At 44.1% G+C, this 26,981-nt stretch overlaps 1 protein-coding gene across 11 annotated transcripts in view; it reads right to left on the bottom strand.

Moving 5' to 3' along the window:
* Positions 1 to 2,501: 2,501 nt before the first annotated feature.
* The window catches only part of GRIA3 (glutamate ionotropic receptor AMPA type subunit 3), a 184,842-nt gene continuing 160,362 nt past the window's right edge, over positions 2,502 to 26,981 (bottom strand). The window contains exons 12-16 of one of the 11 annotated variants that reach the window (XM_075573405.1): positions 23,229 to 23,427; positions 15,956 to 16,203; positions 12,534 to 12,648; positions 10,653 to 10,900; positions 2,502 to 9,019 (exon numbers count right to left, since the gene is read on the bottom strand). In XM_075573405.1, coding sequence (XP_075429520.1) covers positions 10,655 to 10,900; positions 12,534 to 12,648; positions 15,956 to 16,203; positions 23,229 to 23,427 — 808 coding nt within the window. In that variant the 3' untranslated portion in view covers positions 2,502 to 9,019; positions 10,653 to 10,654. Of the gene's footprint in view, positions 9,020 to 10,652; positions 15,398 to 15,955; positions 16,204 to 23,228; positions 23,428 to 26,981 lie in introns of those variants that run through there. The other 10 variants (XM_075573404.1, XR_012788424.1, XR_012788423.1 and 7 more) reach the window with 10 other exon arrangements.

The raw sequence follows: 26,981 nt of genomic DNA, 5'->3' as shown, positions 1-26,981 counted from the left end.
GAGTTAGCCAGTCAATGACTGACCAACTGATTGAGCCACCTGTGCTGAAGCAGGGATATCCCTAATGCTTTGCCTGGTGGTGGCCCATGAGGGCTGGACTTGACCACTCCTGAGTTATAGACGATCAGCTCTCTCTAGTTCGTAATCATTCGCTGTGCAAGCCGTCTTTCTATCAGTGTAATGGGAATAAGTGAACCTTTTCTTATATTCTTCTACACTACTCAACCCCATTTAAAATATGCAGACGTAATAGATATTGTGTAATAGTCCAACTGTGACCATAATTGTGGCTGAAATGTTTGTCAGTCGTTTGGAAAGGGAATTATAAAATGCCATTTATCTGCCTGGTATATCATAATTAAATAGCTTTGGAAATTACGGTGATGGTAACTTTGAGCTATTAAATTTACAGCACGACAACCAGAAATGTGGACATATTAATTTCTTCTTATCTGAAAGCGCTCTCAAGTGGCCTTGGCAGCTTGCTCTGAATATAACCCGTCAGGCGATCAGTGTTTTTAAAGCCACATTGCCGATTTCAGCCAAGGTTGAGGTATATATAATGTAGCACGAGATATACCGTTCACCTATTATAGTCCTAATATTATGGAACCTATGTCCAATAAGTAAGGTGCATGTGGAGTAAAACAAAGTACAAGAAGTTGATCCGAAGATCCAAAGTACCTTAATTACTCCACTCTGTACTAAGTAATAGTATTTACGGAACTAAGTGGGCCCTCAGATAATATCTGGATGGCAATCTAAATGGATCACTAGGAGCTGCTAAAAAGACAAAAATAATAAACAAAACTTTATGTAATCGTAGTATAAATGAACAAATGAATTATATACAACTTAACTTTCTATGTATATACTCCGTTTGTTCATGTATACTACGATTAAATAATGTTTAGTTGATTATTTTTGTCTTTTTAGCTGGTCCTAGTGATCTATTTAGATGGCCATCCAGATATTATCTGTGGGACCACTTAGGTCCATATGTAGAAGGTTGAGGTATAAGCAGAAAGTGATAGCATACCCCGTCATCATCATTATTCCTTCACAGCGTAAATAATCAAGTATCAATGTGGAAACGCCTTAGCTGTGTGCACGCACACACGCACACGCACACGCACACGCACACGCACACGCACACGCACACACACACACACACCGTAAAGTCCTCTCTTTGCGTGGCTATTACATCAACCAATTTAAGTAAGAGAGATATATAAGTATGCACAGCTTATATCTCCATTGTGCATTTACAATAAACACCTACATTGACATTTAGAAACGAGTTACATTTGAGCACAATGGGCGTCCTGTGTGCAGTGACAGTGAATTCTCTACTCAATCTTGGTGGCTATTTTATTTTCAGAATTGGAACCGATTCTCATGATACTTAGGTCCATATTCGCTAAAGAGTGGTACACTTTAGCACTCCCTAACTAAGACGTGCAAAAGCTTAACACGCTGTAGTGAGTGTGGGCCTTCCAGTTTGGTGTTTCTTCTCCCTCCTTGGGGATTTAAAATGTCAGCCAAAGTGAGAGCCAATAAAAAGCTGCGAAAGATGCGTCCTCCGATTGGATGGCCGCCGGCACCATCTTTGAAATTCCAGGACGGGCACCAACGCCAAAAATGACAAGTATCTCGGAAACCGAAGCATCCCTTTGGATGTCTTCTGTCTACCCCCTTTTGGATCTAAAGCCCTCTCCTGCCTAAAACCTTTCCCACTCACTGCCCCACACCTCTGGCATGCCCATCCCCTCAACATCTGACAAGCACCCTTCTATCCACCTCTAGGACCTTTTTTAACACACACCTCTTTATTGAATCATACGGGTATCCCGCTGGCTGATACTATACATCTCATATACACTGACCTTTGCCCCTTGCAGATGCACTTACCAGATCACATACCTACTGTCTCTGTAAGTTATTCCCACTTAGATTGTAAGCTCTTCAGGGCAGGGACTACTTTTCCTATTTAGTTATGGCTGAAGCGCTTATTCCCATTATGCGGTATGATATTATGTCCCGTGTATTACTGTTGTAAAGCGCTATATACCTTGATGGCACTAAATAAATAAAGATATACGTACTGTATAGGTGTTAGAGACAGAAGTGGGCAATTTTAAGTTGTAGCATATAATTCAATTTTGGAGAGTTAAGAAAAACACAAAAAATATGTAGAGCAGAATACAGTACAGTCTGCAAACGCAAATAAAAACAGCCCAGTGTGTGCACATAGCAAAATATTTCAATAACAGTAATATCCCCAAAAATCTACTCATCTGTGATAAAGGTTCCCCAGGGATCCAAAATATTGCCATTGTCTGTCATGTTGTGATCTAATAGATATTTCTTTGCATGATACAGTAACTCCCACAGTAATACGCAGATTACTTGTAAAAGTACAACACACTGGATTAGCTCTTGTGTCTGTCACACTGTCATCCATAAAATTATCAAGTCCCAGTTAAAAAAACAAACCCCAGTCTTTTTCATTACAGATTTATTTACAAAATGTATTAAAACTTTGTACACCCCTCATTAAAATGAGGCTCGGGAACGCGTCCGCACATGCAGTTTTTCTCTTTACAGCCATAAGTTTGTTTGGCAATTGTACTGCTCGCCAATCTGCAGTGAAACGGAAAAACCAAAAAAATAAATCAAATAAAAACAAAATTAAAAAAATAACCGTGAAAATAACAAAATGAAAAATCCTCCCCAAATATTCTACCGCTGACTGTTTGCATTTATCGCAGGACATTTTAAGCAATCAACAATTTTTACATGCAGGTCTTAAAAAAATTGCGAACGCGCTGGCTTCGGCAGGAAGCTCACACTCTTAAAAACTGATGTCATTCAATAAACGTACATTTTTAACCCTTGGTGTGGCAGAGGTTACCACAATGCAATGTGATATTGGTCACTGGCACAGAAAGGGTTATATAGCATCTAAGAAAATGTTGTTTTTTTTTTTTGTTTTTTTTTCTGCACAGCTTTTGTTTCTCATAATGGGATATATAAGAGCATGAAGACGCTGAAAAAAACAAAAAACAAATCACAGTTCCGTTATAACAAAAAGTCTAATTTCTCACCCCTCATTTCACCAACCCCACTGCTCTGTAATGTGCTGCCGGCTGACAAAGGATTCGGGTACAAGGCCAGTCTTCATATTTTTGGGAAACAAAAGAACGTGACATATTTCCATTCTCTTAACAAGACAACTGTTGTGTATCCTGTGTTCTGTGGAGCAAATTGGAATAGTTTTGCAGTTAAGTTGTTGTATGAGAGTCTGCTTCAGGGGTGCTCAAGCTCCGTCCTCAAGAACCCGCAACCGGACAGGTTTTAAGGATATCCCTGCTTCAGCACAGGTGGCTCAATCAGTGGCTCCGTCAAAGACGGAGCCACTGATTGAGCCACCTGTGCTGAAGCAGGGATGTCTGTAACCCTGATCTGTTGGTGGCCCTTGAGGCCTGGAGTTGTTAAGTGAATGTCTGACCAACTGGTTGAGCCACCTGTGCTGAAGCAGGGATATCTTCAAAACCTGATTTGTTGGTGGCCATTGAGGGCTGGAGTTGGCCACCCCTGTACTAGGGATATGCCCTTGAAACATGTGAGCAATCCCTGTTAACCGATAGCTGAGTCAATCCATCCATCTGAACAAGGTGGTGGTAAAACAAATACCTCAAATGAAAACATCTGGCAGGTGACGTCCTCACCTTCTAGTTAGTATTGCCCCATCCTCATTCTAATATCCGTGACAACGAATTGGAGACCAACAGTGACATTGACTGAATGATTTCCATCTCCACGGGCCGTATTCAATATTCTGTAAAGCCGCTTCTCCATGCCAGACAAGACGCTGAGCCCCATCCATTTCAATAAATCTCAACCTTCCCCGGACACAGAGAAGAGGCTTCACATCATCTTGAGTAGTTGGATTTGACCCCCTTTGCTCCTAAAAGGACACCTGCCAATCTGTGTTTGTATGAACCCTCCAGCAGCAAAATTGCATGATACCATTTCAAAAGGACTCTGAAATCACAGCTGCAGTCAATCTGAACCCCTTCAGTTTAAATCTGCGTCGCCCCAAAGGCGCACTGCCATTCGCTGATGTTTGTTGGTGTTAAAATTGCTCTATTTCAATCTGAAACTCCAACCCTTTTTTCCCCTGCCTCAATTTTCCAACTCTAACTGTCCATTAAATGTCTGTGAATTGACTGTATAACCCTGTTTATTTAATGTAACCATGTATTGTTATAACTCTGTGCCCAGGACATACTTGAAAACGAGACTTAACTCTCAATGTACAGTATTACTTCCGGATAAAACATTTTTTTTATAAATAAATAAAATTTCCCTCTCGTTGATAGAAAAAAACCATGGGTGGAACATATCAAATGTAATGTTTTCTCTCCTCTTTTTGTCTCGTCCGCTATGGGAAAGCATATTCTGAAATGTAGGCACAGTTATTGGAGGCTGATTTTACAGAGTTTGTTTATGGAATTTGCTATTGACAAATTGAAAATGCTTAGAAAACATAATAGATAAAAAACACATATATATATATATATATATATATATATATATATATATATATATATATATATATATATATATTTATAATAAAGTGACATTAAGTAATTTAGTATGAAGGATCGAGGAGCTGAGAATAACCCTATTTTCTAGGGCTCTTTGTATCATGGCAAATTTATCGCCTAGAAACAAAGAACTGGAAAGTGTGGAGCAACCATGAGTAGGTCATATAACAAAGAATAAATAAATCAGACAAAAGAAGTCTCCAAAATCTCCCACACATTTCACCTCAAGAGGGTGGTGAAATATCAGATAGAAACATCTCCAATACGTTTCACACTGAAAGCGCCTTACTTGCCTGAAACGCGTGGGAGATTTTGGAGACTTGGACGTTTCAGCACCCTATTCGCGTGAAACGCGTGGGAGATTTTGGAGACTTTGACGTTTCAGTGCCCTATTCACGTGAAACGTGTGAGAGAGTTTGGGGACTTTGTCTGATGTGTCAGCTCCCTATTCATGTGAAACGCGTGAGAGATGTTGGGGACTTTGTCTGATGTTTCAGTGCCCAACTGGAGTGAAACACATGGGAGATTTTGTCTGATGTTTTTATTCTTTATTCTATGACCTAATAAAATATGTAATATTTTTTCAACATCGGTTACCGTGTCCATTTCTACTAGTGGTTGCTCTGCACTTTCCTGTTCTTTTTCTATGCTCTATCTTAAACCAGAAGCACACAACTGGGGCAGATTCTGAGATTGAGCTCACAGCCATGCCACTGAGAAACAGCCTACAGCTACTATGTTTGGATGACTAAACAACACCGGAGGCCCCATATTTCTCACAGGAGGTAAGTGGATATATTTACTCTTCCTAAAGGACCTGGGTAGGTGTTTTCTTTGGAGAATAACAAACAATGATATCCCTAGTTCCATTGTATATTTGAGTCCGTATCGGACCGAACAAACCCTTTCTCTTTGAGCACAAGACAGTGTTTTTTCCCCAAATGTATCGCCCCCCTTGTCTCCAGCTCTGTCGTAGACGACGGAAATCTTTATACCTAACATTCTGCACGAGCTTTAACAACACAATTTCTTTCATTTGATGCAACTGCAGAGAGAAAACGCAGCAGTGAATCAGGGCATCTTTTCTATGTGTTAATACCTTATCTTGCCAAATATATGCTAAATTAAAAACTCTTCTTGGGGTCAAAATTTGGAATGAGCAAAAAAGCTACATCAAGCACAAATACAGGGAAATGTATCAAACTTTACCGAGTGCAAAACTGGGGGAAATAAGAGCACCAGTTTTATCAGAGAAGATACATTTTTGATACACGTGGCATACATTCCACCCCACCCTGGTTTTGCATCTAGTGTACAACAGACAATCTTTGATACAGCACCACCCAGTGGATGCTACTTAATAAAGCCTCTCGCCTGTAAAGTGATGGCAGCGCTGGCGCACCAGTATAATGGACTCTTCGTGAGTTTTTCCAGCTGGAAGACGAAAAGAAATATTACCTAATTGTACTTTTATATATTATATAACTGGAGCATTTGCAGCACACAATCCAGTGCGAGGTTTCCTGATATATTTGCACAAAGTGATAGTTGACCTACTTCCCCACAAGAGGTCAGTGGTTGTATTTTAAGATTTCACCTCTTCGGGCCGGATAGAGTTTCAGCACAGGACACTGCAAGCGAACCCGCCAGCAGAGGTCACTGTGTGATTATGACCCATACCCAATCATTTTTCCCATTGTATCCTTCAACACCAAAGTGGCCAACAGACCAACGATCAGAAATGGAAAATCAGGACTGGGTGTCTACTATACAGGATACTTGAAACCAATTGGCTAGTATGGTTGCACTTCAATCAATCAATCAATCAATAAAGGGATTAATAGGATGATGCATCATCAGGAGTTAGTAGAGCAGTGTGTATAAACTGCTTAAAATCAAACAATGAGCTGAGAATCTACATTTCCGAGATACATTCATTCTTCTTAAGGAAGAGAAGGGACAACGTGAATGTTATATATAAATGACAAGTCATTTTCAATGTGATGCATAAAGGAGTATGTTTGTGTCCGCCAATCCGACTTGATACCTTGACCCAAAGTAGGAAGGTGCCCCCAGTTGGCTGCGGACATCTGCTTGTGATTTTTGTACAGAGTCAATAGGACACGTTGGGAGAATGTAGTTTGATTGTATGTATAATGGGGAACATTACATTCTCGGTCTCTGTGCGTCCCTTCCACCGAACAGCTCTGCGGGGGACATAAATCTGCCCAACAAGTTGTACCAAGTGCAAGAAACTTGACCAATACTGATCTAGCGTTTTATATGCTGGGAGCAGCATACAATGCAGTGCGTCCTAGCGCACACATTTCTCTGTGCCGATACATTTAATCCTTTGGATGGACGTTTTCCAAAATACTAAGTACTGTGTTAGCAAATTGCTAATTTGATAGAACATACATAGGCCAAAGTAATTGGGGTGCCGATTTAACTCAAACAGGGGCATTTTCATCTTGCGTCAATTTATCAAACTACAGTGCTCTAACATTTGGAAGTTCCTCTGCTCCTGTGCATAATTTTTAATATTGTATCCCTTTTGTAGCATATCACCAGGTCCGAGGTGGCATAAACCACCGTGTGTAACAATCTTCTCCAGATGTAGGGGACTTACTTACATTGATGTTACTGTGAGCAAATACTGCTTCCTTTGCATTGTTACCTAAACCTCCCATTACTTTCAGCGCCTTCAGAACCGGAGGCGGCACTGAACCCCCTCTTGTAGCAATGTTTCAATGATGCATTTAATGTCACTTTTCTCCACTGGGGAATGGACATTTTGGTATGAAAGGTGTGAGACGATAGATTCGTGGTTTTCAACCTTTTTTTTGGCTAAGGAACCCTATAATTATATTGTGAAATTCTGAGAGACCCCAACCCTCTCTAAGAGCATCTGAGACCAGATGCATTGTAAGGAACCCCAACCCTCTCTAATAGCACGTCTGAGACCAGATGCATTGTAAGGAACCCCAACCCTCTCTAATAGCATCTGAGACCAGATGCATTGTAAGGAACCCCAACCCTCTCTAATAGCACGTCTGAGACCAGATGCATTGTAAGGAACCCCAACCCTCTCTAATAGCGCGTCTGAGATCAGATGCATTGTAAGGAACTCCAACCCTTTCTAATAGCGTGTCTGAGATCCGATGCATTGTAAGGAACCCCAACCCTCTCTAATAGCGCGTCTCAGATTAGATACATTGTAAGGAGCCCCAACCCTCTCTAATAGCGCGTCTCAGATTAGATACATTGTTAGAAACTCTAAATGACCTGAAAATTGCAGTGAACCCCTTAGGGATGACTGTGGAGCCCCTTCCTAAGAACCCCTATTGAAAAACACTGCGTTAGATATACAAATACATAACCAATTAGAAATTGTCAACTTTTTTTTTTGTTACCCAAGAATGTTACATTCATGTTAATGATATTCTTTAACGGACAGGTCATGGAAAAGATCGGTGAAATCACAGGTTTAGATTTTAGTATTAAGAAGTACCCATAAGATACTGTTAGTTGTCTATGCAATAGGAAGGAGGCTGTTCATAAGAGACAGGATCCCTTACACTTTTTCAGCAACATATTAGTATAATACTTGTGACCCTAAAAGGGCACCCACTTTACGCATATGCTAAGATAACCTTTGCGCACTGTAACCCAAAGATCTCCTTTTTGGCGAATGTAATTAGACACTTTTAGTGTTAAGAACTGGGCTTGTAACAATACTCGTGAGGTTTTCATGCTACCGCACCTTATTCTCTCTCTCGTGCTCTGTGAACTCACACAACCAGGCAAAAGGTGGAGCAATTACATCAAATTGTGAGTGTTTAGAATGGCAAGAAGTTAATGGCGTGGAGGCAGCCATTTTAAATGTGACCCACAGAAAATGCATATTACGTGTCTTTTCTGTCTCCGGCAGCCTGAGTGCATTTACGAAAACATACAGCAATGTAACTACAGTGAAGGAAGGGCGGGTACATGGTGACTTTGGGTGAAATGTATTTCTTAACCACAAGAAAGAGTGAATGCACCTTTAAAATGCATATAGAGCATCTGAGGCCCTGTACAGTGCTATCAAAGAATGGCTTTTATAGAACTTGTTCTTTGCAAGAGTACTTTTTTTTTGTTTCTTACGCTAGAGTCTTGTTTTGTGACCAGTTTATATTAGCATTTAGCATTTCAGTGATGGTTTGCATTGTTGCGAGTCTCAGAATGTTCCATAAGGCACTGAAGGAAAAAAAATCAGTTCTTTCAACTAAAAGTTCATTGCACCATCAGCAATTTGTGTCACTCCCGACAGCAAGGAAAGAGTTAAACTGGCTCAGGTGGTCACGATCTAGGAGAGAAGCCTTGCTCTCCTGTGTTCATCCCATCTCTGGGCTCTCCTCGGTGATCTGCAAAATATATTGTTACAATGTTTTAAATGGCTTGTAAAAACGTCAGCGTGTTTGTGCATTGTTACAGTTCTTCTTAAATCCATTTACAGGTAGATAGGGACACATTCTTTATTCATAAATCTGGCATGAAATCCTCAGTCACACTGCTTCGCTTCCACTAAAGTTCTCTTAGAAACATCTTTTTCCTTTTAAAGGTGATTGGTGTAAGGGAAAGTTGGATCACAAATGCTTGTAAAAACTGTGGTCCATTAAAGGGGCAGTACAAGTACCTTTAAAAAACTGATTTTCAACGTATGCAGCCTTTGATTACCATTATTAAAAACTAATTACCTAAGCTGCCGAACGATTTGTTCTCCTGTGATCGGTCAGCAAAGATCCTGCTTCCCAAGGTTCACTAAGTGGCCGCCTTACAGTTTCAAATCAATCCTTCAGTCAGTGTAACTCAGCAGCTACAATGCATTCTTATATTACTAAGGTAGAACAGAAGGGAAGCTGAGCGCACCAAAAGAAATACAACAATTTATAAAAAAGTTCATATAATTGACTGATTACAATCACAAACCATCCGAATGTTTCGATGTACAAACACCTTCTTCAGGGACCGAAACGTCGGATGGTTTGTGACTGTAATCAGTCAATTATATGAACTTTTTTTTATAAATGATTTCTTTTGGTGCGCTCAGCTTCCCTTCTGTTCTACATGCAGTTACCCTGACTAGGTTTTTTTTCTGCTTGCAGCACCCACTACTATTCCTGTTTCTTGCTCTTGGCACAAATGATCACAAACGGGAAAGTGTTACAAAGATTTCCCACTGCTGAAGAGGTGGGCTAAAGCCTGCTATAGAAATCACAGGATGCACAATGTATTAAAACTCATTAAAATTGGCATTAAGAGTTAAATAAATAAATAAAAAATGGTAGTAAATATTATCTAATACTACAGAACTGATTTATTAAAAAAAAAAACCACATGTAGAATATTTTTTGGATTGCTCCATTAAAAGGTACCTGTATTACACACAGCGTGTGACATATTTTCTTTTACAAGGACATAGTAGCAACACAATGAAACAAGAACTCATGAAAGCAATGACTTGTCTCCCACGCGTTTCTGTGTTAACCCAGTCCTGTGCCACACAGTGACAATCACATGCAAGTGCAATAGTGCCGATCCAGCACTACCGCACGGGAACTCTAATCAGCATTATTTCACTTTATTAAATAAGCCTTTTTGGCCGCCATCGCACCTGAATTGGTGATACCTGCCATTAAAGTCACTGTATTTATAGCTTTATGTATATAGCGCTATGTACACAGCGCGTCAAAGCAGTAATACACGTGACATAATAATATTCCACATACTGGGAAAATGTGCTTTAAGACATAAAAGTAACACTAGGAAAAGTCAATGGCAGATATCGCTGACCCCGGCATGAGAGCGCGGATCGAGCGTCGGTCACTCCCAGCCATTGAGCAATAGCAACAATATTTTAGCTTCACTCCACCAAGGAAAAGCAGTGAACACTTCAAGAAGACATGTCGCTAAAAAGGAGAGAAAGAAACAGAAGAGAAACAGATGAAGGAAAAACAACGCAGTTTGCTGTGTGATCTTACTGAACCGCAGCCGTACCCTTAGATTTTAACGCTTTCTGTTCCGTAGACATTGTAACCCTCTCTGTATGTAGCATAATTCTGGGTACTGGTTGCTGGAGGAGGTTTAAAGTTTTGTGTATTCTTTGTGATTTTCATTCGTTTGGACTCTGCTCGCGACTTGTAACAGAATTCTATCAGCGCCACCATCATGGCGAGCCCAAGGCCTCCAACAAGTATGTAGAACACCCCTGCGACATTGCTCAGGCTGAGAGCACTTGTCTTGTCCTAAGAGGAATAAACAGCTCCATCAGTTCTACTGAACATCGGTCATTGGGTTATAACGTGCACTACTCCTTAATCATAAGAAACCCTGCAAATCTGCAATTCTTCACTATGTTTAGGGTAGCATGTCGTTCTCATCTTCTAAAACTTCAAATATGAATGGTGCCAGTAAACCTAACTTCTTCCTATAATATATTCCATACGTTCCCTTTAAGTACCACTAGGAATCCTAGAATATCTATTTCAATATATCTACTATGGTGAAAGACCACATTCTATACTGGACAATCAACCAACTTAATGCTGGTAGTCAAAAAAAACATCATGACACCAAATGCAGATGTATAATATACGACATATAATAATGGCAAATCTATTTTTTGTTTTGGTGAATGTAGAGAATATGTATATATATACAAATATATATATATAGATATATCTGTACCCTAGACTCTTCATCTAAATACTAACAACAACAAACAATGGAAGATGGTCAGTTCTTTTAAGGCCTGGACTAAGCAATATTGTGTAGGCCTATGGTATATGATACAAAAGACAAATATTGTCCGTTCCAAAATATAAATGGAGTTTGAAAAAAAAAAAAAATAGAAACGTGCTTTTTTTTTTGTCATTAATCTATAATGTATTTCAAATGAATTGCAACCATTTTACTGTTATACTGTTCTCTGAGATACTGTGTTGCTGTCTGGTTTTTCATTTGGAGTTAAAAAAAGGAAAAAAGGTAAAAAAAAAAAATTATATATAATAATTTTGGATTAATCCAGATGTAAGTAATGCAGTAAGTTTGTAACTTCTTGGGCTGTGGATGCCAATCTTGCAATGTTTACGTTTAATATGCATCTTAGAAATGTATACATAGTGTGCTTTAATGTCTGTTATATAATGATATATAATCTTATTGTGTAAGGACACAATAAAGGTAATTATACACATTTTGAAACATTCCCTTTGAATGCCAATCTATCTATATGTGCCTGAATGAATGAACTAGCCATTATAGAATTACATTTGTTTTGCATTTATATTAAACACACCCAAAGATGAGGAGGTCTACTAGGCACCAGCAAAATAATTGAATGCACAATAAATATGAATGTTAAATGGAGTGAACGACCGACAGTCTAGAGAACAAAGAAAAAAACGCAGGGATCTTCAATTAAAAATAAATGTTTTCATGCTTTAGATGTGATGTATATTGTAAAAATGTTCCTCCAAAAACCCACCACATACAAGCTGGTGTGATGTTGGCTCAATAGAAATACAAAGCCATTCAGGGAAATAATTAGAATAAGTGGTAGACCCCTGACAGCATCTATTGTGACGTGACTGAAAATAAAACGTGAGTGTATGAAAAAATATGTTTGTAGATAGTACAATTTTGCTCAATAACTCTTTCACAGCTGCAGGGGTCTCTGCACCACATCTCCCAATGACAATATGTGCATGTATTTACAGTGAATACAATGCTCTTTCTTCTTCTTTGTTGCCTAGGAACTTGTCTTACTGTGTTGGAACTGGGCTGTAAAAAAATAAAATAAAAAAATAAACTTTGTGTACATGAAAGTGAGTCAAAAATGGGACTTCTAATCAATTCAAAAGACCTTCTGCGACTGACCTTACTTCCGGAGTCCTTGGCTCCACATTCACCCTTATCGTACCACCATTTGTTTTTCAGCTTGTCTAAGATGCCTTGTTCACTGAGTTTCAATACTGCAAGGTTTACAGGAGTTCTTCACGTGGGAAATAACATAAATAACATTATATTATGTTATTTTATGTTATTCAAGCTTAAAACTACTTTCATACTATACAAAGCGATACAGCAGGGATCCTGGACACAGAACTTGAACTGCAGGCACCCTAATCATCACCTTAAGTTTTAACACCACAGTGACAGTATTAGACCAGTTCCTGCCTATATCGCTTTGAGTAATCGGCACACACTGTTAAAGGAATAACCAAGGGAAAACAGGCACTCCCTTTCCGTTGCCTGGCTCATTTGGCATTATGCAGTAACTTTGTTTAAAACCAGACGTTTTGGGATACATTTTCCACTAAGAGATGTGGCATACAAAAAAGTCGCACACAGGCCTATTTTTAAGCCTTATGATTGGCTGGCCGCACACTAGTAGGAATAGAAGTAACTGTTGTGTGTGAGTTTCATGTGCGCTTGTGTTTGTTTGTTGCCTTGTGCACTGCTGTGAAACTGTACGTTGCTTAACTTATTTTGAGAAGGTTCTAGAATAGAAAAATATGAAATCAGATCGGCACTCAACAATATAAATGCAAAATTGCAATGTTAAAAAAAAACAAAAAAAAATTGCTTTGAAGCAGGGGGTCTCCGGAGCTGAACCATGTTGATTTCAACTCCCGGGGACCACTTGCTTCCCGAAATACTCACCTCCGTAGGGGGTGCTGGTAGGAGCACTTGCTGGGCTCGTTACATAGTTACATAGTACATAGTTACATAGTAGATGAGGTTGAAAAAAGACGTATGTCCATCAAGTTCAACCTATGCTAAATTTAGACAACAGATACTTTATCCTATATCTATACTTAGTTATTGATCCAGAGGAAGGCAAACAAAAAAAACCCCATTAAGGGGAAAAATAAATTCCTTACTGACTCCAAGAATTGGCAATCGGATTAATCCCTGGATCAACATCCTTCCCATGTTTACTTATTTGGTATATCCCTGTATACCTTTCCTATCTAAAAAGATGTCCAACATTTTTTTGAACAAATCTATTGTATCTGCCATCACAGTCTCCATGGGTAATGAATTCCACATAGTTTGGGCTATCATAATGGCGATTTAAATGTCCCGCACCACACGGTCCAATAGAAAGCTGTGACATCATCCCACGTCTCTTCCTATTGGCCCACATGACTGCGACATTTAAACCTGTGGAGCTGCTACCGTTATCACCACGTGAGTATCTTGGGCAGCATGGAGTCCCCTGAAATAAATGTAGCTCAGCTACGGAGACCCCCTGCTTTAATAATAATAATAATAATAATAACCGACTATTAATAACAAATAATATTTATATACATTTTTCCATCTACTTTCCTACCAAGGTGTCTGCTATTTTAATGCCAATATGCAAAATCCGAACCCACTAGAACATGACATTCTAAAACCAAAACCCCCAAATATTTCAAATCAAAACCAGAACACTAGGCCAAGTATATGGAATTTTACTTTCCTAATTGTTTTTACGATTTGAACACTTATTTCAAGCATTATGCTATTTTAGCATTTTGCTGCTTTTTTTTTGTTCTTCCAAACAAAAAACTAATTGAGTTTTGGCAAAACCAAAACAATAGATTTGTAATAGAATAGATTCTTAGACAAGTCTTTCTGAAGTGAAACATCGAGTAGCCTTTGGCAATGCGATGGTGAAATAAAGTGCAAGTGAGTAACTGAAATTCTTAATCTTGTTGGCTGATCTTTCCTTCACGAAGTCTGAAATGTTATGAAGTGCAGAACGTTCGGTATTTTATGTATTCTGTTGGTAAGAATCTACTCTATATTGCTCAGGCGCCACGTGTCCTTGAGAAAGGTCATCATAGATTTTATGTCACTAAAACTGTGGCCATTTCAGTTGACAACAACTATGCATTTCATTAACCTTATCAAGCCTCTCCAGCCATACATGGGTTAATATTACACACAGTACAGTAGTAATGCAGAACTAAATGTTCAACCATGAATTCCAGCTCATCAGAACGTGAGGACTAAAACGTACTGAAAATTGAGACTCTGAGTAATACAATGCAGTGAATGTTCTTTTGTAGACTTCTATATGAAGCAGGGATTTAAAAAAAATGTGGTCTATAGCGTTCTGTTGAGTGGCACCTACTTACAAAAATACAAGGTATTGTATTATTTGAAATTTACTCATGCATTTGTTGGTTTCCTCTAAATTACATTGTGAAAGAAGCTTGTGTACTTCACTTGAAGCAACCAGTTTCAGATAGGAAGCTTTTTCACAATAAACCATACAAGAATAGTACAGTATGTGGCCCTGATGTCCCTAAACATTACCTTCCACAATAAGCTTTTTTTCTTAGAGTACACCGTAGTCCTTGGATAAATGGTTCTTTTAAACTCCCCTTTCCCAGTGCCCCACTGTCCTTGATATTTTCATCTCTTAATGTAATATGGATCCAGAGATATGGACCAACCAATGAATGATGCATGGTCTACAACTGAATCCAAAAGCTACTGTGAAAATAAATGACATTTGGCGTCATTACTTGGGTTTATTGGAATTTGGACTTTCTCTTGGTTACCGAAATGACAGTCTTGCCGATTACTCTTAACTAAGGTACCCGATTGTGGTGACATAGAGGCTGACCTTGGAGTCCCCTCCCCCGCTTCCGCACTCTCCTTTGTCGTACCACCATTTGTTTTTCAATTTGTCCAAGAGGCCTTGCTCATTCAGTTTTAATACTGCCAGGTTAACAGCGTTTCTTGAAACGATAAAACATAACTCGTAAGAAAATGTACAAAAGGCTGAGGAAATCGTAACGTATATATATATATAAAAAAAAAAGGAGCACGAGAGGACAAATTGTCTAGAATTTCACCGAATGTGAAGCTATAAAAATATCTGTATAGTGAACACTGGGTTAATTATTGTACGGTGGCTTGGGTGGGAGGGGGGCATTGGTCATAATGGAGTGTGCGGGATGGGGAAATCGTCTTTAAGAGGAGTTAACATTAACACCACATTATACGATTAACATTTGTCACATATAGCAATTAAACTTGGCTTTTACCATTTAGATTGAAAAAGCCATTGGACTGTAAAATTAAAAACAGCAACAATCAGTCAGATAGGACAACACACAGAGAGAAAGAGAAGAGGAAAGAAGCAAAGGAAACCATTGTTTACCATCCTGCTATGTCAAAGTGTAAACTGTGTTACCTCAAACATCCACAAGAAAGTAAAGAAAAAAAAGAACACAACACATCAGGGAAGGTGGAGTACTATAACAACACAGATATTGTTATATTATTCCACCCACCTTAATGCTGAGCCTTTTGGAGTTGCCACGCCATAGCCTTTGGAATCCAAGTTCCCCCCGACTTTCATTGTGTCACACGGCTTCCGCTGCTCAATGTATTCGTTCATGGTCGATTCCAGCAGGAAGGCGAACTTCCCTTTTGATTTCCGCACTCGGGCCACGCCATCGTCGGTGGTTTTGGTAAATACCGACGGCTCCGCCGATTTCATGTAGGACCACATTTTTTCGTAGACCGCTATTTTGGATCGCTGGATGTGGCGAAAAGGAGATGGGTAAAGACGACAGGTTAATCCAGTTGAGTAGAGACGAGGCTAATATAGTTTCTAATACAAAAGGATTCGTCTCACCAGTGGCTTGGGTTTTGAGTATATCGTGAGGCCGAAGGGGAATTTTGATAGTTTCATATAACAATGATCAGATGCGAGAGCAGGAATTGCACAGAGTTAGAATGGATCCGTATACTAAATCAGCAATCAGAAGCACACCAAAAAAGTAGAAGATCAGTTATGTCAAATGAAGGTCATTTTAATGACTTAAAGAAGTCTAAAATGACTTTCATTTGACTGTACTCACTTTCTACTTTTTCTGTGTGCCTTCTGATGACTATACTATCTTGACCAAGATACATTGTGTCCAAGCACTCTATGTACCTACCCATGGGTCTCTAGACCCTGTTCTGGAGTATCCCAAGTTGCTGGCCCCCGAGTTCTTTTTTTTTTTGTGAGCATTAAATCAGCAATGCCATCTACTACCCTAGATTGGGAAACATATGCACCAGTTCTTCATCTTCAGACATGAACATGCAGTGCCCGACCCTGACCCCCCGCTTCTGCACTGGAAGGCATTGCAGGGATATTTCTCTACAACTGAAGATCAATTTGTTGAAAGCACTTTAACCCCAGCACCAAAGGGGTTAAACAGAAAAGGGCGTTGAGTTAGAGGACAACACAAGAGCAGGAGAGAGCGGGTATAATAAAGAAAGCATTATCTCTTCCCTTCTGCATGGATGGATGCATTTTGAAACCAGGGTAGGAATTGATTACCTTTATTGATTGCCCTTTAAAGAACGTCCAGTTTAATCGCTACCACCACACATCACAATGTGTGAAAAACACCCCCGTTACCGCTATAGTCTGGTAAGGACCTATCTTCTGGGGGGCTACAGTTGGGATGATATTCTGTTCTGGAAGTGGCTGAGAGAGAGGAAGCTGGAGTCATTCTGTGTTGGGGTCCTGACTGCTGAAACCCTTACTACAGGGGGTGGCCAACTCCAGTCCTCGAGGGCCACCAACAGGCCAGGTTTTATGGATATCCCTGCGTCAGCACAGATGGCTCAATCAGTGGCTTAGTTGAAGACTTAGCCACTGATTGAGCCACCTGTGCTGACGCAGGGATATCCCTGATACCTGGCCTGTTGGTGGCCCTTGAGGAGTAGAGTTGGCCACTCCTGCCTGCTTGACAATGAAAGTTACAATGAGCCTCCAGGAGGAGCGGCTGTTTCTTACTTGGACAATAAAGTAGCAATCGCATGGAAGACCAAAGTGAGCTAATGTCAGCAGTACGTTTAGCAGGTTAAAACAAGGTGATGGATGCTTTGTTAAACAAAGTAACCCCCCAATCCCCAACAAATCAAACACGTATAATAAGCCAGTGTAGGAAGTTAATCCTGAAAAGGTCTGTAAAACTTGTGATGGGCACTTTGGATTTGGAAACGGGCTTTCACTTGATGTAGCTGGTTGATTATACTGTACAAGGGTTGTGGTTGCTAAAATCTAGGCAAAACCAGAGTACAAAACCTGCCCAACATTTATCAAAGGAAAACAGAAACACAGAAAAACCTTCCATTGAAAGCAACGGCGTTGTTTTCCCTCTGATAATTCTGGTGTTGTTTTAGGGACCCAATTGTTTCCCTTTATTTCCTATTCCCTCTGCCAGTCTTCTCTACCTCTTCTGCCTAACACTGTTATCTTGGATTTTACATCTGTGTTAAACTCATTGGATCTTTTTGCTTGACCTGTGGAGAACTCTCATAAGCTTGTCTTATAATATTAATTGCTAGTCCAAATAATAATAATAATAATAAAAAAAAATAATAGCCTGATAAGGAGCTCCGTGAGTAAAGACACTGACTGTAAACAATAATTGCTGAGGGGTACCTGGTTCAATTCTCAGTGTCAGCTCCTTGTGACATTGGGCAAATCCCTTTATCTCCCTGTGCCTCAGGCACCAAAAACACAGGTATAAGCTCACCTGGGCAGGGACTGTGTCTGTAAAAGCTCCTATGTACAGTACTGTGATTGTGAAGCGCTTTGAGTCCCATTGAGAGAAAAGTGCTATATTAAATGAAGTTATTATTATTGCAACTGGTTAACACAACTACTTCTATTTAATACACATGGTACGTGGAATATGAATTTACAAATCAAATGTCTCATTCTTTTCATGTGACATTATTATCAGAAGTGTCATTGAAGCTAATCGAGCTGCAAGGGGCAGACGTGCTCAAGGACCAGAGAAAAACAGCAAACCCCTCCCCCCCCACAAATCAATGAGACAACCCTGTATCACAAACAGCCCTGCCGTTCTGAACAATGTCAGACAAACATCAAACGTTCTATGGCTGTAAAAACCAGGATGAATGGCTTGTGTGGCCTCCAAAGTGAAGAAGGACATAGGTCAGTGTTGCTGACCAAAACGTCCATCTTTGGGGAATAAAATAGTTTTATACCAAGACCTTTGGAGTGACGGTTCCTTCTCCACCTTGGAGGGCGCACAAGCCATACATACCACCCCGCAATGGGTTCATTTCGTGCACTCCGTGCAGCGGATCGCAGTCCAGTGAGTGAACCTGTAGCTTTCTACCAAAAACCAGGGTGAATAGAGATATTTCCTTATATATTACAATGGTAAGAACGTTTGTGCCCCAGAAACGTACCCACTACTTATAAATTGTAGGTCTTCACAAATCACTTGGTTTACCAGATAACACATGATGTGGCAGTGTTACTATTTGTTATAAAGCTTCTCCTGTCTAGCTTCATTAGGAAACTTCTATTTGCAGAACACTCCTAAAAGGGAATGTCAAAGACAGGGGTGGCCACCTCCCTCCAGAGCTCCCAACAGGTCAGGTTTCCAGGATGTCTCAATCCTGTCTGAGGTGTCTCAATCCTGTGCTGAAGCAGGGATATCCGTACACCCTGATCTGCTGGTGGCCCTTGAGGACTGGAGTTGGGTACCCATGGTCTGAGAATTCTGCTTGCTGAATAGTCACACAGTTACCATAATTAAGTATTCATTGAAACATTCATTAATTATGTTATGTTTAAAAAGGGTACTGAAAACATGAATATCTCCCGCACATTGGAACGTTATCGTATCTCCCGTTAGTGACGCTTCCGCTCTCCCCGTCTTTTGAGCTACAATATAAACAATTTTTTTAACATATGATTAAGGGGTCTCTGGAGTTGAGCCCCACTCCGCCTCCACAGCATCCCCACTCGTCCGCTGAAGCCCCACTCCTTCTCCTCCACCGCCCCACTCCTTCTCCTCCATCGCCCCACTCCTCTGCCACTGCCGCCCCACTCTTCTGCCACCGCCGCCCCACTCCTTCTCCTCTACCGCCCCACTCCTCTGCCACCGCCGCCCACTCCTCTGCCACCGCCGCCCCACTCCTTCTCCTCCACCGCCCCACTCCTCTGCCACAGCCCCATTCCTCTGCCACCGCCCCACTCTTCTGCCACCGCTCCACTCCTCTGCCACCACCCCACTCCTCTGCCACCGCCCCACTCCTCTGCCACTGCCACCCCACTCCTCCTCTGCCGCCCCACTCCTCCTCTTCCGCCGCCCCACTCCTCCTCCTCTGCCCCAATCCTCCTCCTCCTCCGCCCCACTCCTCCTCTGCCACCCCGTCCTCCTCCGCCGCCGCCCCAGTCCCTCCTCTGCCGCTGCCCCAGTCCTCCTCCGCCCCACTCCTCCTCCGCCGCCCCGTCCTCTTCCATCGCCGCCCCACTCCTCCTCTGCCACCGCCCCACTCCTCCTCCGCCCCACTCCTCCTCCTCTGCCACCGCCCCACTCCTCCTCCTCTGCCACCGCCCCACTCCTCCTCCTCTCAGCCACCCCACACCTCCTCCCCCGCCACCCATCTCCTCTTCCGCCACCGCCCCACTCCTCCTCCACGACCCACTCCTCCTCCTCCACCGACCCACTCCTCCTCCTCCGCCACGTCCCAGTCCTCCTCCTCTGCCCCACTCCTCTGCCACTGACCCACTCCTCCGCCACCACACCCCCACTCCTCCTCCGCCACCCCACTCCTCTTCTTCAACCCCACTCCTCCGCCACCACCCACACCTTCTCCTCCGCTGCCCCACTCCTCCTCCTCCACTGCCCCACTCTGCCACTGCCATCGCCCCACTCCTCCTCCTCCACCGACCCACTCTGCCACTGCCATCGCCCCACTCCTCCTCCTCCACCGCCCCACTCTGCCACTGCCACCGCCCCACTCCTTCTCCTCTGCTGCCCCACTCCTCCTCCTCCACTGCCCCACTCTGCCACTGCCATCGCCCCACTCCTCTTCCTCCGCCACGTCCCAGTCCTCCTCCGCCGCCCCACTACTCCGCCACATCCCAGTCCTCTGCCACCGCCCCAGTCCTCTGCCACAGCCCCACTTCTCCGCAACTGCCACCCCACTCCTCCTCCGCCGCCGCCCCGTCCTCCTCCTCCGCCCCTGTCCTCCTCCGCCACCGCCCCAGTCCTCCGCCCCACTCCTCCTCCTCCGCCCCTGTCCTCTTCCGCCGCCGCCCCAGTCTTCCTCTGCCACCGCCCCACTCCTCCTCCTCTGCCACCGCCCCACTCCTCCTCCTCCGCCGCCCCACTCCTCCGCCACATCCCAGTCCTCCTCCTCTGCCCCAGTCCTCCACCACCACCCCCCACTCCTCCACCACCACCCACTCCTTCTCCTCCGCTGCCCCACTCCTCCTCCTCCACCGCCCAACTCTGCCACTGCCATCGCCCCACTCCTCCTCCTCCATCGCCCCACTCTGCCACTGCCATCGCCCCACTCCTCCTCCTCCGCCGCCCCACTCCTCCTCCTCCGCCGCCCCACTCCTCCTCCTCCACCACGTCCCAGTCCTCCTCCGCTACCACCCCACACCTCTGCCACCGCAACCCCACTCCTCCACCACTGCCACCCCACTCCTTCTCCTCTGCAGCCCCACTCCTCCTCCGCCCCACTCCTCCTCTGCCGCCGCCCCACTCCTCCTCCTCTGCCCCAATCCTCCTTCTCCTCTGCCCCACTCCTCCTTCTCCTCTGCCCCACTCCTCCTCTGCCGCCGCCCCACTCCTCCTCCTCTGCCCCAATCCTCCTTCTCCTCTGCCCCACTCCTCCTTCTCCTCTGCCCCACTCCTCCTCCACCGCCACACCAGTCCTCCTCTGCTACCGCCCCACTCCTCCTCCGCCGCCCCAGTCCTCCTCCGCCGCCGCCCCGTCCTCCTCTGCCACCGCCCCACTCCTCCTCCGCCGCCCCAGTCCTCCACCACCGCCCCAGTCCTCCTCCACCGCCGCCCCAGTCCTCCTCCACCGCCGCCCCAGTCCTCCTCCACCACCCCAGTCCTCCTCCACCGCCACCCCAGTCCTCCTCCGCCGCCCCATTCCTCCTCCGCCGCCACCCCAGTCCTCCTCTGGCACTGCCCCACTTCTCCTCCTCTGCCACCCGTCTCCTTTTCCGCCACCCACCCACTCCTCTGCCACGTCCCAGTCCTCCTCCTCTGCCCCACTCCTCCGCCACGTCCCAGTCCTCCTCCTCTGCCCCACTCCTCTGCTACCGCTGTCCCCCTCCTCCGCCACTGCCACCCCACTCCTTCTCCTCTTCTGCCCCACTCCTCCTCCGCCCCACTCCTCCTCTGCTGCCGCCCCACTCCTCCTCCTCAACGCCCCACTCCACCACCGCCCCAGTCCTCCTCCACCGCCGCCCCAGTCCTCCTCCACCGCCGCCCCAGTCCTCCTCCACCACCCCAGTCCTCCTCCACCGCCACCCCAGTCCTCCTCCGCAGCCCCATTCCTCCTCCGCCGCCACCCCAGGCCTCCTCTGGCACCGCCCCACTTCTCTTCCTCTGCCACCCATCTCCTTTTCCGCCACCCACCCACTCCTCCGCCACGTCCCAGTCCTCCTCCTCTGCCCCACTCCTCCGCCACGTCCCAGTCCTCCTCCTCTGCCCCACTCCTCTGCTACCGCTGTCCCCCTCCTCCGCCACTGCCATCCCACTCCTTCTCCTCTTCTGCCCCACTCCTCCTCCGCCCCACTCCTCCTCTGCTGCCGCCCCACTCCTCCTCCTCAACGCCCCACTCCGCCACTGCCATCGCCCCACTCCTCCTCCTCTGCCGCCCCACTCCTCCTCCGCCCCACTCCTCCTCTGCTGCCGCCCCACTCCTACTCCTCAACCGCCCCACTCCGCCACTGCCATCGCCCCACTCCTCCTCCTCTGCCGCCCCACTCCTCCTCCTCAACCGCCCCACTCCGCCACTGCCACCACCCCACACCTGGTCCTCCAACCCCACTCCTCTGCCGCCGCTGCCCCACCCCTCCTCATTCGCCACCGCGCCACACCTCCAACTCCACCACGGCCCCACTCCTCCGCCCCCAAACTTACCGCCACCGATCAGCCATCGAGGGCAGCTCACCGCCGGCTATCTCGCCACAAAGGTATCCCCCTAACCTTACCCTAAAAGCCCCTAACATTAAGCCCTTTCCCTAACCCCCTAACTTAACCCCTTATCTTTAAAAGCTTAACCCCTTACCCTAAAACACTGAAAGTTAACCCCTTAATAACTTACCTTAGTGGCTAGTTGGCTGTGGCGAGTTGTGGCATTCCGTTCAACACATTGCAAAAGGCTTTCGCCTGAAAAGGTGTGAGTTATTTATATTCCTGCCAAGGGAATCTGTGTGTTTGTTTTGTTGCCATATCTTACCCTTTTATTCTGCAATTACCTGGAACAATGTGAATTCGGTTTGAAACATAATATTGTCTTCAGTTTCTTGTTCTCCTGATACATTGTGGGGCATTAATACAGAAGCCAAATTGCAACACTTAGAGGCTCGATGTATACCCAGCCACAGGTACATCACCAAAAACATTAGTGTAATTGCCTTCAGGTGTTCCACATGGTTGTTTTTGCAATTCTTAGAGAACATTTAACACATTATCTGATGGGCCCAAATCCTATTTAAATCTAAATAAAAAAAAAAACACAAAACAAAACAAAAATCAAGAAATTTACCCGAAAAAATTCTTTGGTAGATCCTGAATCCAAAGTGCCGTAAGCTATTTCTGTTTGTTTGGCCAGATCCTCTGCACTTTCTATAGGTGACACCATCCTTTCCACTGTAAGGAAAGCTGCCAAATTGGCAGTGTAGGAAGAGATAATGATTAACGTGAAGAACCACCAGACACCTCCAACTATCCGCCCCGACAGAGATCTGAAAGAGAAAGAAGATTAGAGATTTATCCTGATAATTCAGGATAGCCTTCGATATAGAAAAAGAGGCATCAAAAGCCTCCCAGCTGGGGACACGGCGTGGGACAGCAACACCCCGGTGTTTAAAAGGAGAACGACCAATTGAAAACAAATAATCGGGCACTGCATTTTGCACTTGTTTTCTCCCAGTTGTGTAGCCAAGAAACCTCGATAAAAAGCCACCCAAATATTTGACAATTCTGCCAACGCAGAAATGGAGTGGGGTCTCATGCCAGTTTTGCCCCCTCCTAAAACCAAATGTAATAATATATAACCCTGATTTCCATTTTTTCCCCCCGTGAATAAATTTGGCGCCGTTTCGTGCGCCGGTTGTTCCCGCAGCTGGGAAACTTAGATTAACAGTCAGACAATCTTGCATATAGCAAAGCATAGTTATCCTTTCAATAAGATCTTCTAATTCCTTGGATTGCATTTATTTTTGAATTTAGCCGGTGTAATGTACTCATGTAAAAGTTCCTTCAATTACAAATAACAAAGAGCACCATGAAAACAGTTTGACATGGAATAGGGAGCTTTCAATGAAAAAATACTTCTTTTAGGGAGTAAATGCAGAATTTGGGCTGAAAACAGATTGATATCTAGAGATGAGCGAATCCACCCCAAATTAGTTTCCCGGATTTTCACCCCAAAACCCATTTTTCCGGTGTAAAATCCGCAAACGGATCTGGTCAGTTTTAATCTGCGCAGATTCATCAAAAACCGCCGTTGGATACAACCCGTGGATGGATTTGTAACATCCAAACCGCGGATTCAGCCATCCGTTGGCGTATTCTTAAATATCCACCGATCGATTACTGAATCTGCGGATTGGAGGCGACAAATCTGTCCATGGGTTGCAGAACCCGCCGAGTGTATTGGCAATCATTATAAAAAAATCTACAAATCGCGAATCGCCCTTTTGGAGATACATCTGCGGACCAAAGTACCCGTCCGACCCGCTGCGGATCCAAATCCGTCCCAAAGATTCGCCCATTTCTATTGATACCCCCCTTCAGCTAATACAGAAGCCCTATAGCTGATACAGAAGAAGCCCTATAGCTGATACAGTAGAAGCCCTATAGCTGATATTGTATAAGCCCTATAGCTGATACAGTAGAAGCCCTATAGCTGATACAGAAGAAGCCCTATAGCTGGTACAGAAGAAGCCCTATAGCAGGTGCTGTATCAAGGCATCATTGGAGCAAAATTGATGCTAATTGGGTTATTTTCATCTTACGTCTCTTTGCGCCACTGTTTCAAGGACTTTGCTCCAAGTTTTGCACCGGTTGCGTCAGCTTGCGATTTGGAGTGACACTAGGAGTTACATGATGCAGAGATTGTAATGAGATGCATCACATTTTTATCTTGTATTTACTTAAAAAACAAAATCCACTGCTCCATGTTTCCGGGTAACAATTTGCAAACGGGAGCAGAAAATGGAGCAATGCGCCGAAACAAAGTTCTAAGTAGACTTTCTTTACGCTGGTACATCTCCCCCGAAGCCTTTTAACCACGCCTGGAAATGTGTTTAAAACATGGATAAGGCTGGGACTATGTCTTTCTGTAGATGCTACTGCCCTCTTTGATCTATGTGTATTCTAATGATGCATTCGTCATTATACAATTCGTTTTCTCTGTGTTTTTATTTAACACGAGTATAAATAATTCAATCAAATATGATTTAAAATGCATATATTCATGTTATCATGGATTCAGAAAATCCACTGCATGCATGGTTTATATGATGCACAGAAAGAATGTCTTAAAAGAAAATATACAGTATGAAAAACAAACAACATACAGTATGCGTACCTTGAGAGAGGAGGTTAAGAAGAAGCACAGAAGTAAATGACAACTAAATTAAGGATCCAAGCAAATATGTAAAATGGAAAACCTCAGGAGCAGTGAACCAAAAATGATGCCTCTGCTTCTTTCAGAACCAATGATGCAATGATGCTTGTCTTTACTGCTCAAATAAGCTGCATACGTTTTGACAAGAGAGTGGGAATTAACCCCCTGTATTGTAGTATCTTATCTTTGGTTTTACATAACATTGAACAAATTGATTATAGATACAGTACATATGTGTGTGTGTGTGTGTGTGTGTATTTGTGTGTGTGTATATGTATATATACACACACACACACATACACACACATAAAAAATATATATATATATCAGAATATCAAGCACACCTTATGTAAATAAATAAATCATAAAATCATATACAGTTGAGAGCACGTATCATAGGTAATAAAGAAAGGTGCTGTATACTTCACCCAAAACCATGGTGTGAAGAGGAAGACAAAGCACATCAAGGTAAGTTGTCAATTAAATGAAGGAACCTTCATCAGGGTTTTCCATAAATGAATAAAAGTGTATATGTATATATCTCATCACCATCTTCAGCCCTTGTCAACCCACTGCTGGATGAAGCCTCCCTAATGATCTCCCAGGTACTGTGTTTGCAGCCTCCTTTCTGATTTCATTGTCCATTCGTACTTTTGGTCATCGTCTTGGTCTTTTAATCTCTCTTGGAATCCAGGTGAGTATCATCTTTGTCCAATAATGGTAATTTCTTCTTGTGATATATCCATCCCATCGCCATTTTCATTTCTTCACTCTTGTGATATACATACATACACACATCTATAACTAGAGGTAAACCTAGAGCCAAAAAGCTAATGAAACCCAGAAGCTCACCCCCCAGTGTTACCAGGCAACAGACTAAAGCCTTGCCCCCGCTGCCTACCACAGCGCCCGCTGTGGCGGACGCTGCACGGACTAGAGCCCTCCCCACAATGGCACCAGGCCCGCTGCGAGGTGGGGCCGCAGCGCTGGGGCGAGAGTTGCTCCTGCTCTCAATAGAATTGAGAGCAGGACTCGCGATGAGCGATAAGACACGCCCCCCGGCGGTTCAGCCAATGTGGGCAAACCTGCCGGGTGACGTCATGCCACGCCCCCGCCACTCCCCCGCCACGCCCCCCTGGTCTCTCTTCCTGCAGTGAGCTGCAGACCGGGGAATCGGCTGCACGCGCCGCCAATCTCGCGGGCGCGCGTTGCAGCTGAGTTACCGGGGCCTTAGCCTTAGGCTGCGTTCATAGAAGGACAGTCAGCACTGAGCCGTGTGGATGCTCCGCCATCAGCCCCGTCATCCTCAATGAGGATGTCTTGAGAGGGATCTCCCGTGAGCGTCCGCAGACGTGCTGAGGCGCAGGGATTTTCAGCCGACAGCAGAACCTGTTTCTGAGCGCGCTGTCAGCTGAAAGCCTCCAATCAGAGCGATGCAGCGTCAATGTCACGGCGCCGTGACGTCGGCGCTGTGACGTTGACGTCGGCGCTTCACGGACTATTGGCCCAGTGACGTCACATCTTGTAGTCAGGAGTGAGAGGAGCTAATAAGGCAGGAGAAGGCAGATGTCATGGACAGAATACGTAACTCGAAAGAGTAAGGTAAATTGGCTGCTTGCCCTGAAATTGCTCTTTTGTGTGAGTCTCCACCGCACAAGTTGGAAG

This window comes from Ascaphus truei, chromosome 16 (genome assembly GCF_040206685.1).
Source record: "Ascaphus truei isolate aAscTru1 chromosome 16, aAscTru1.hap1, whole genome shotgun sequence".
NCBI lineage: Eukaryota > Metazoa > Chordata > Amphibia > Anura > Ascaphidae > Ascaphus > Ascaphus truei.
Note: the sequence above shows the minus strand (reverse complement) of the source record. Positions and strands in the feature narration are given on the sequence as shown.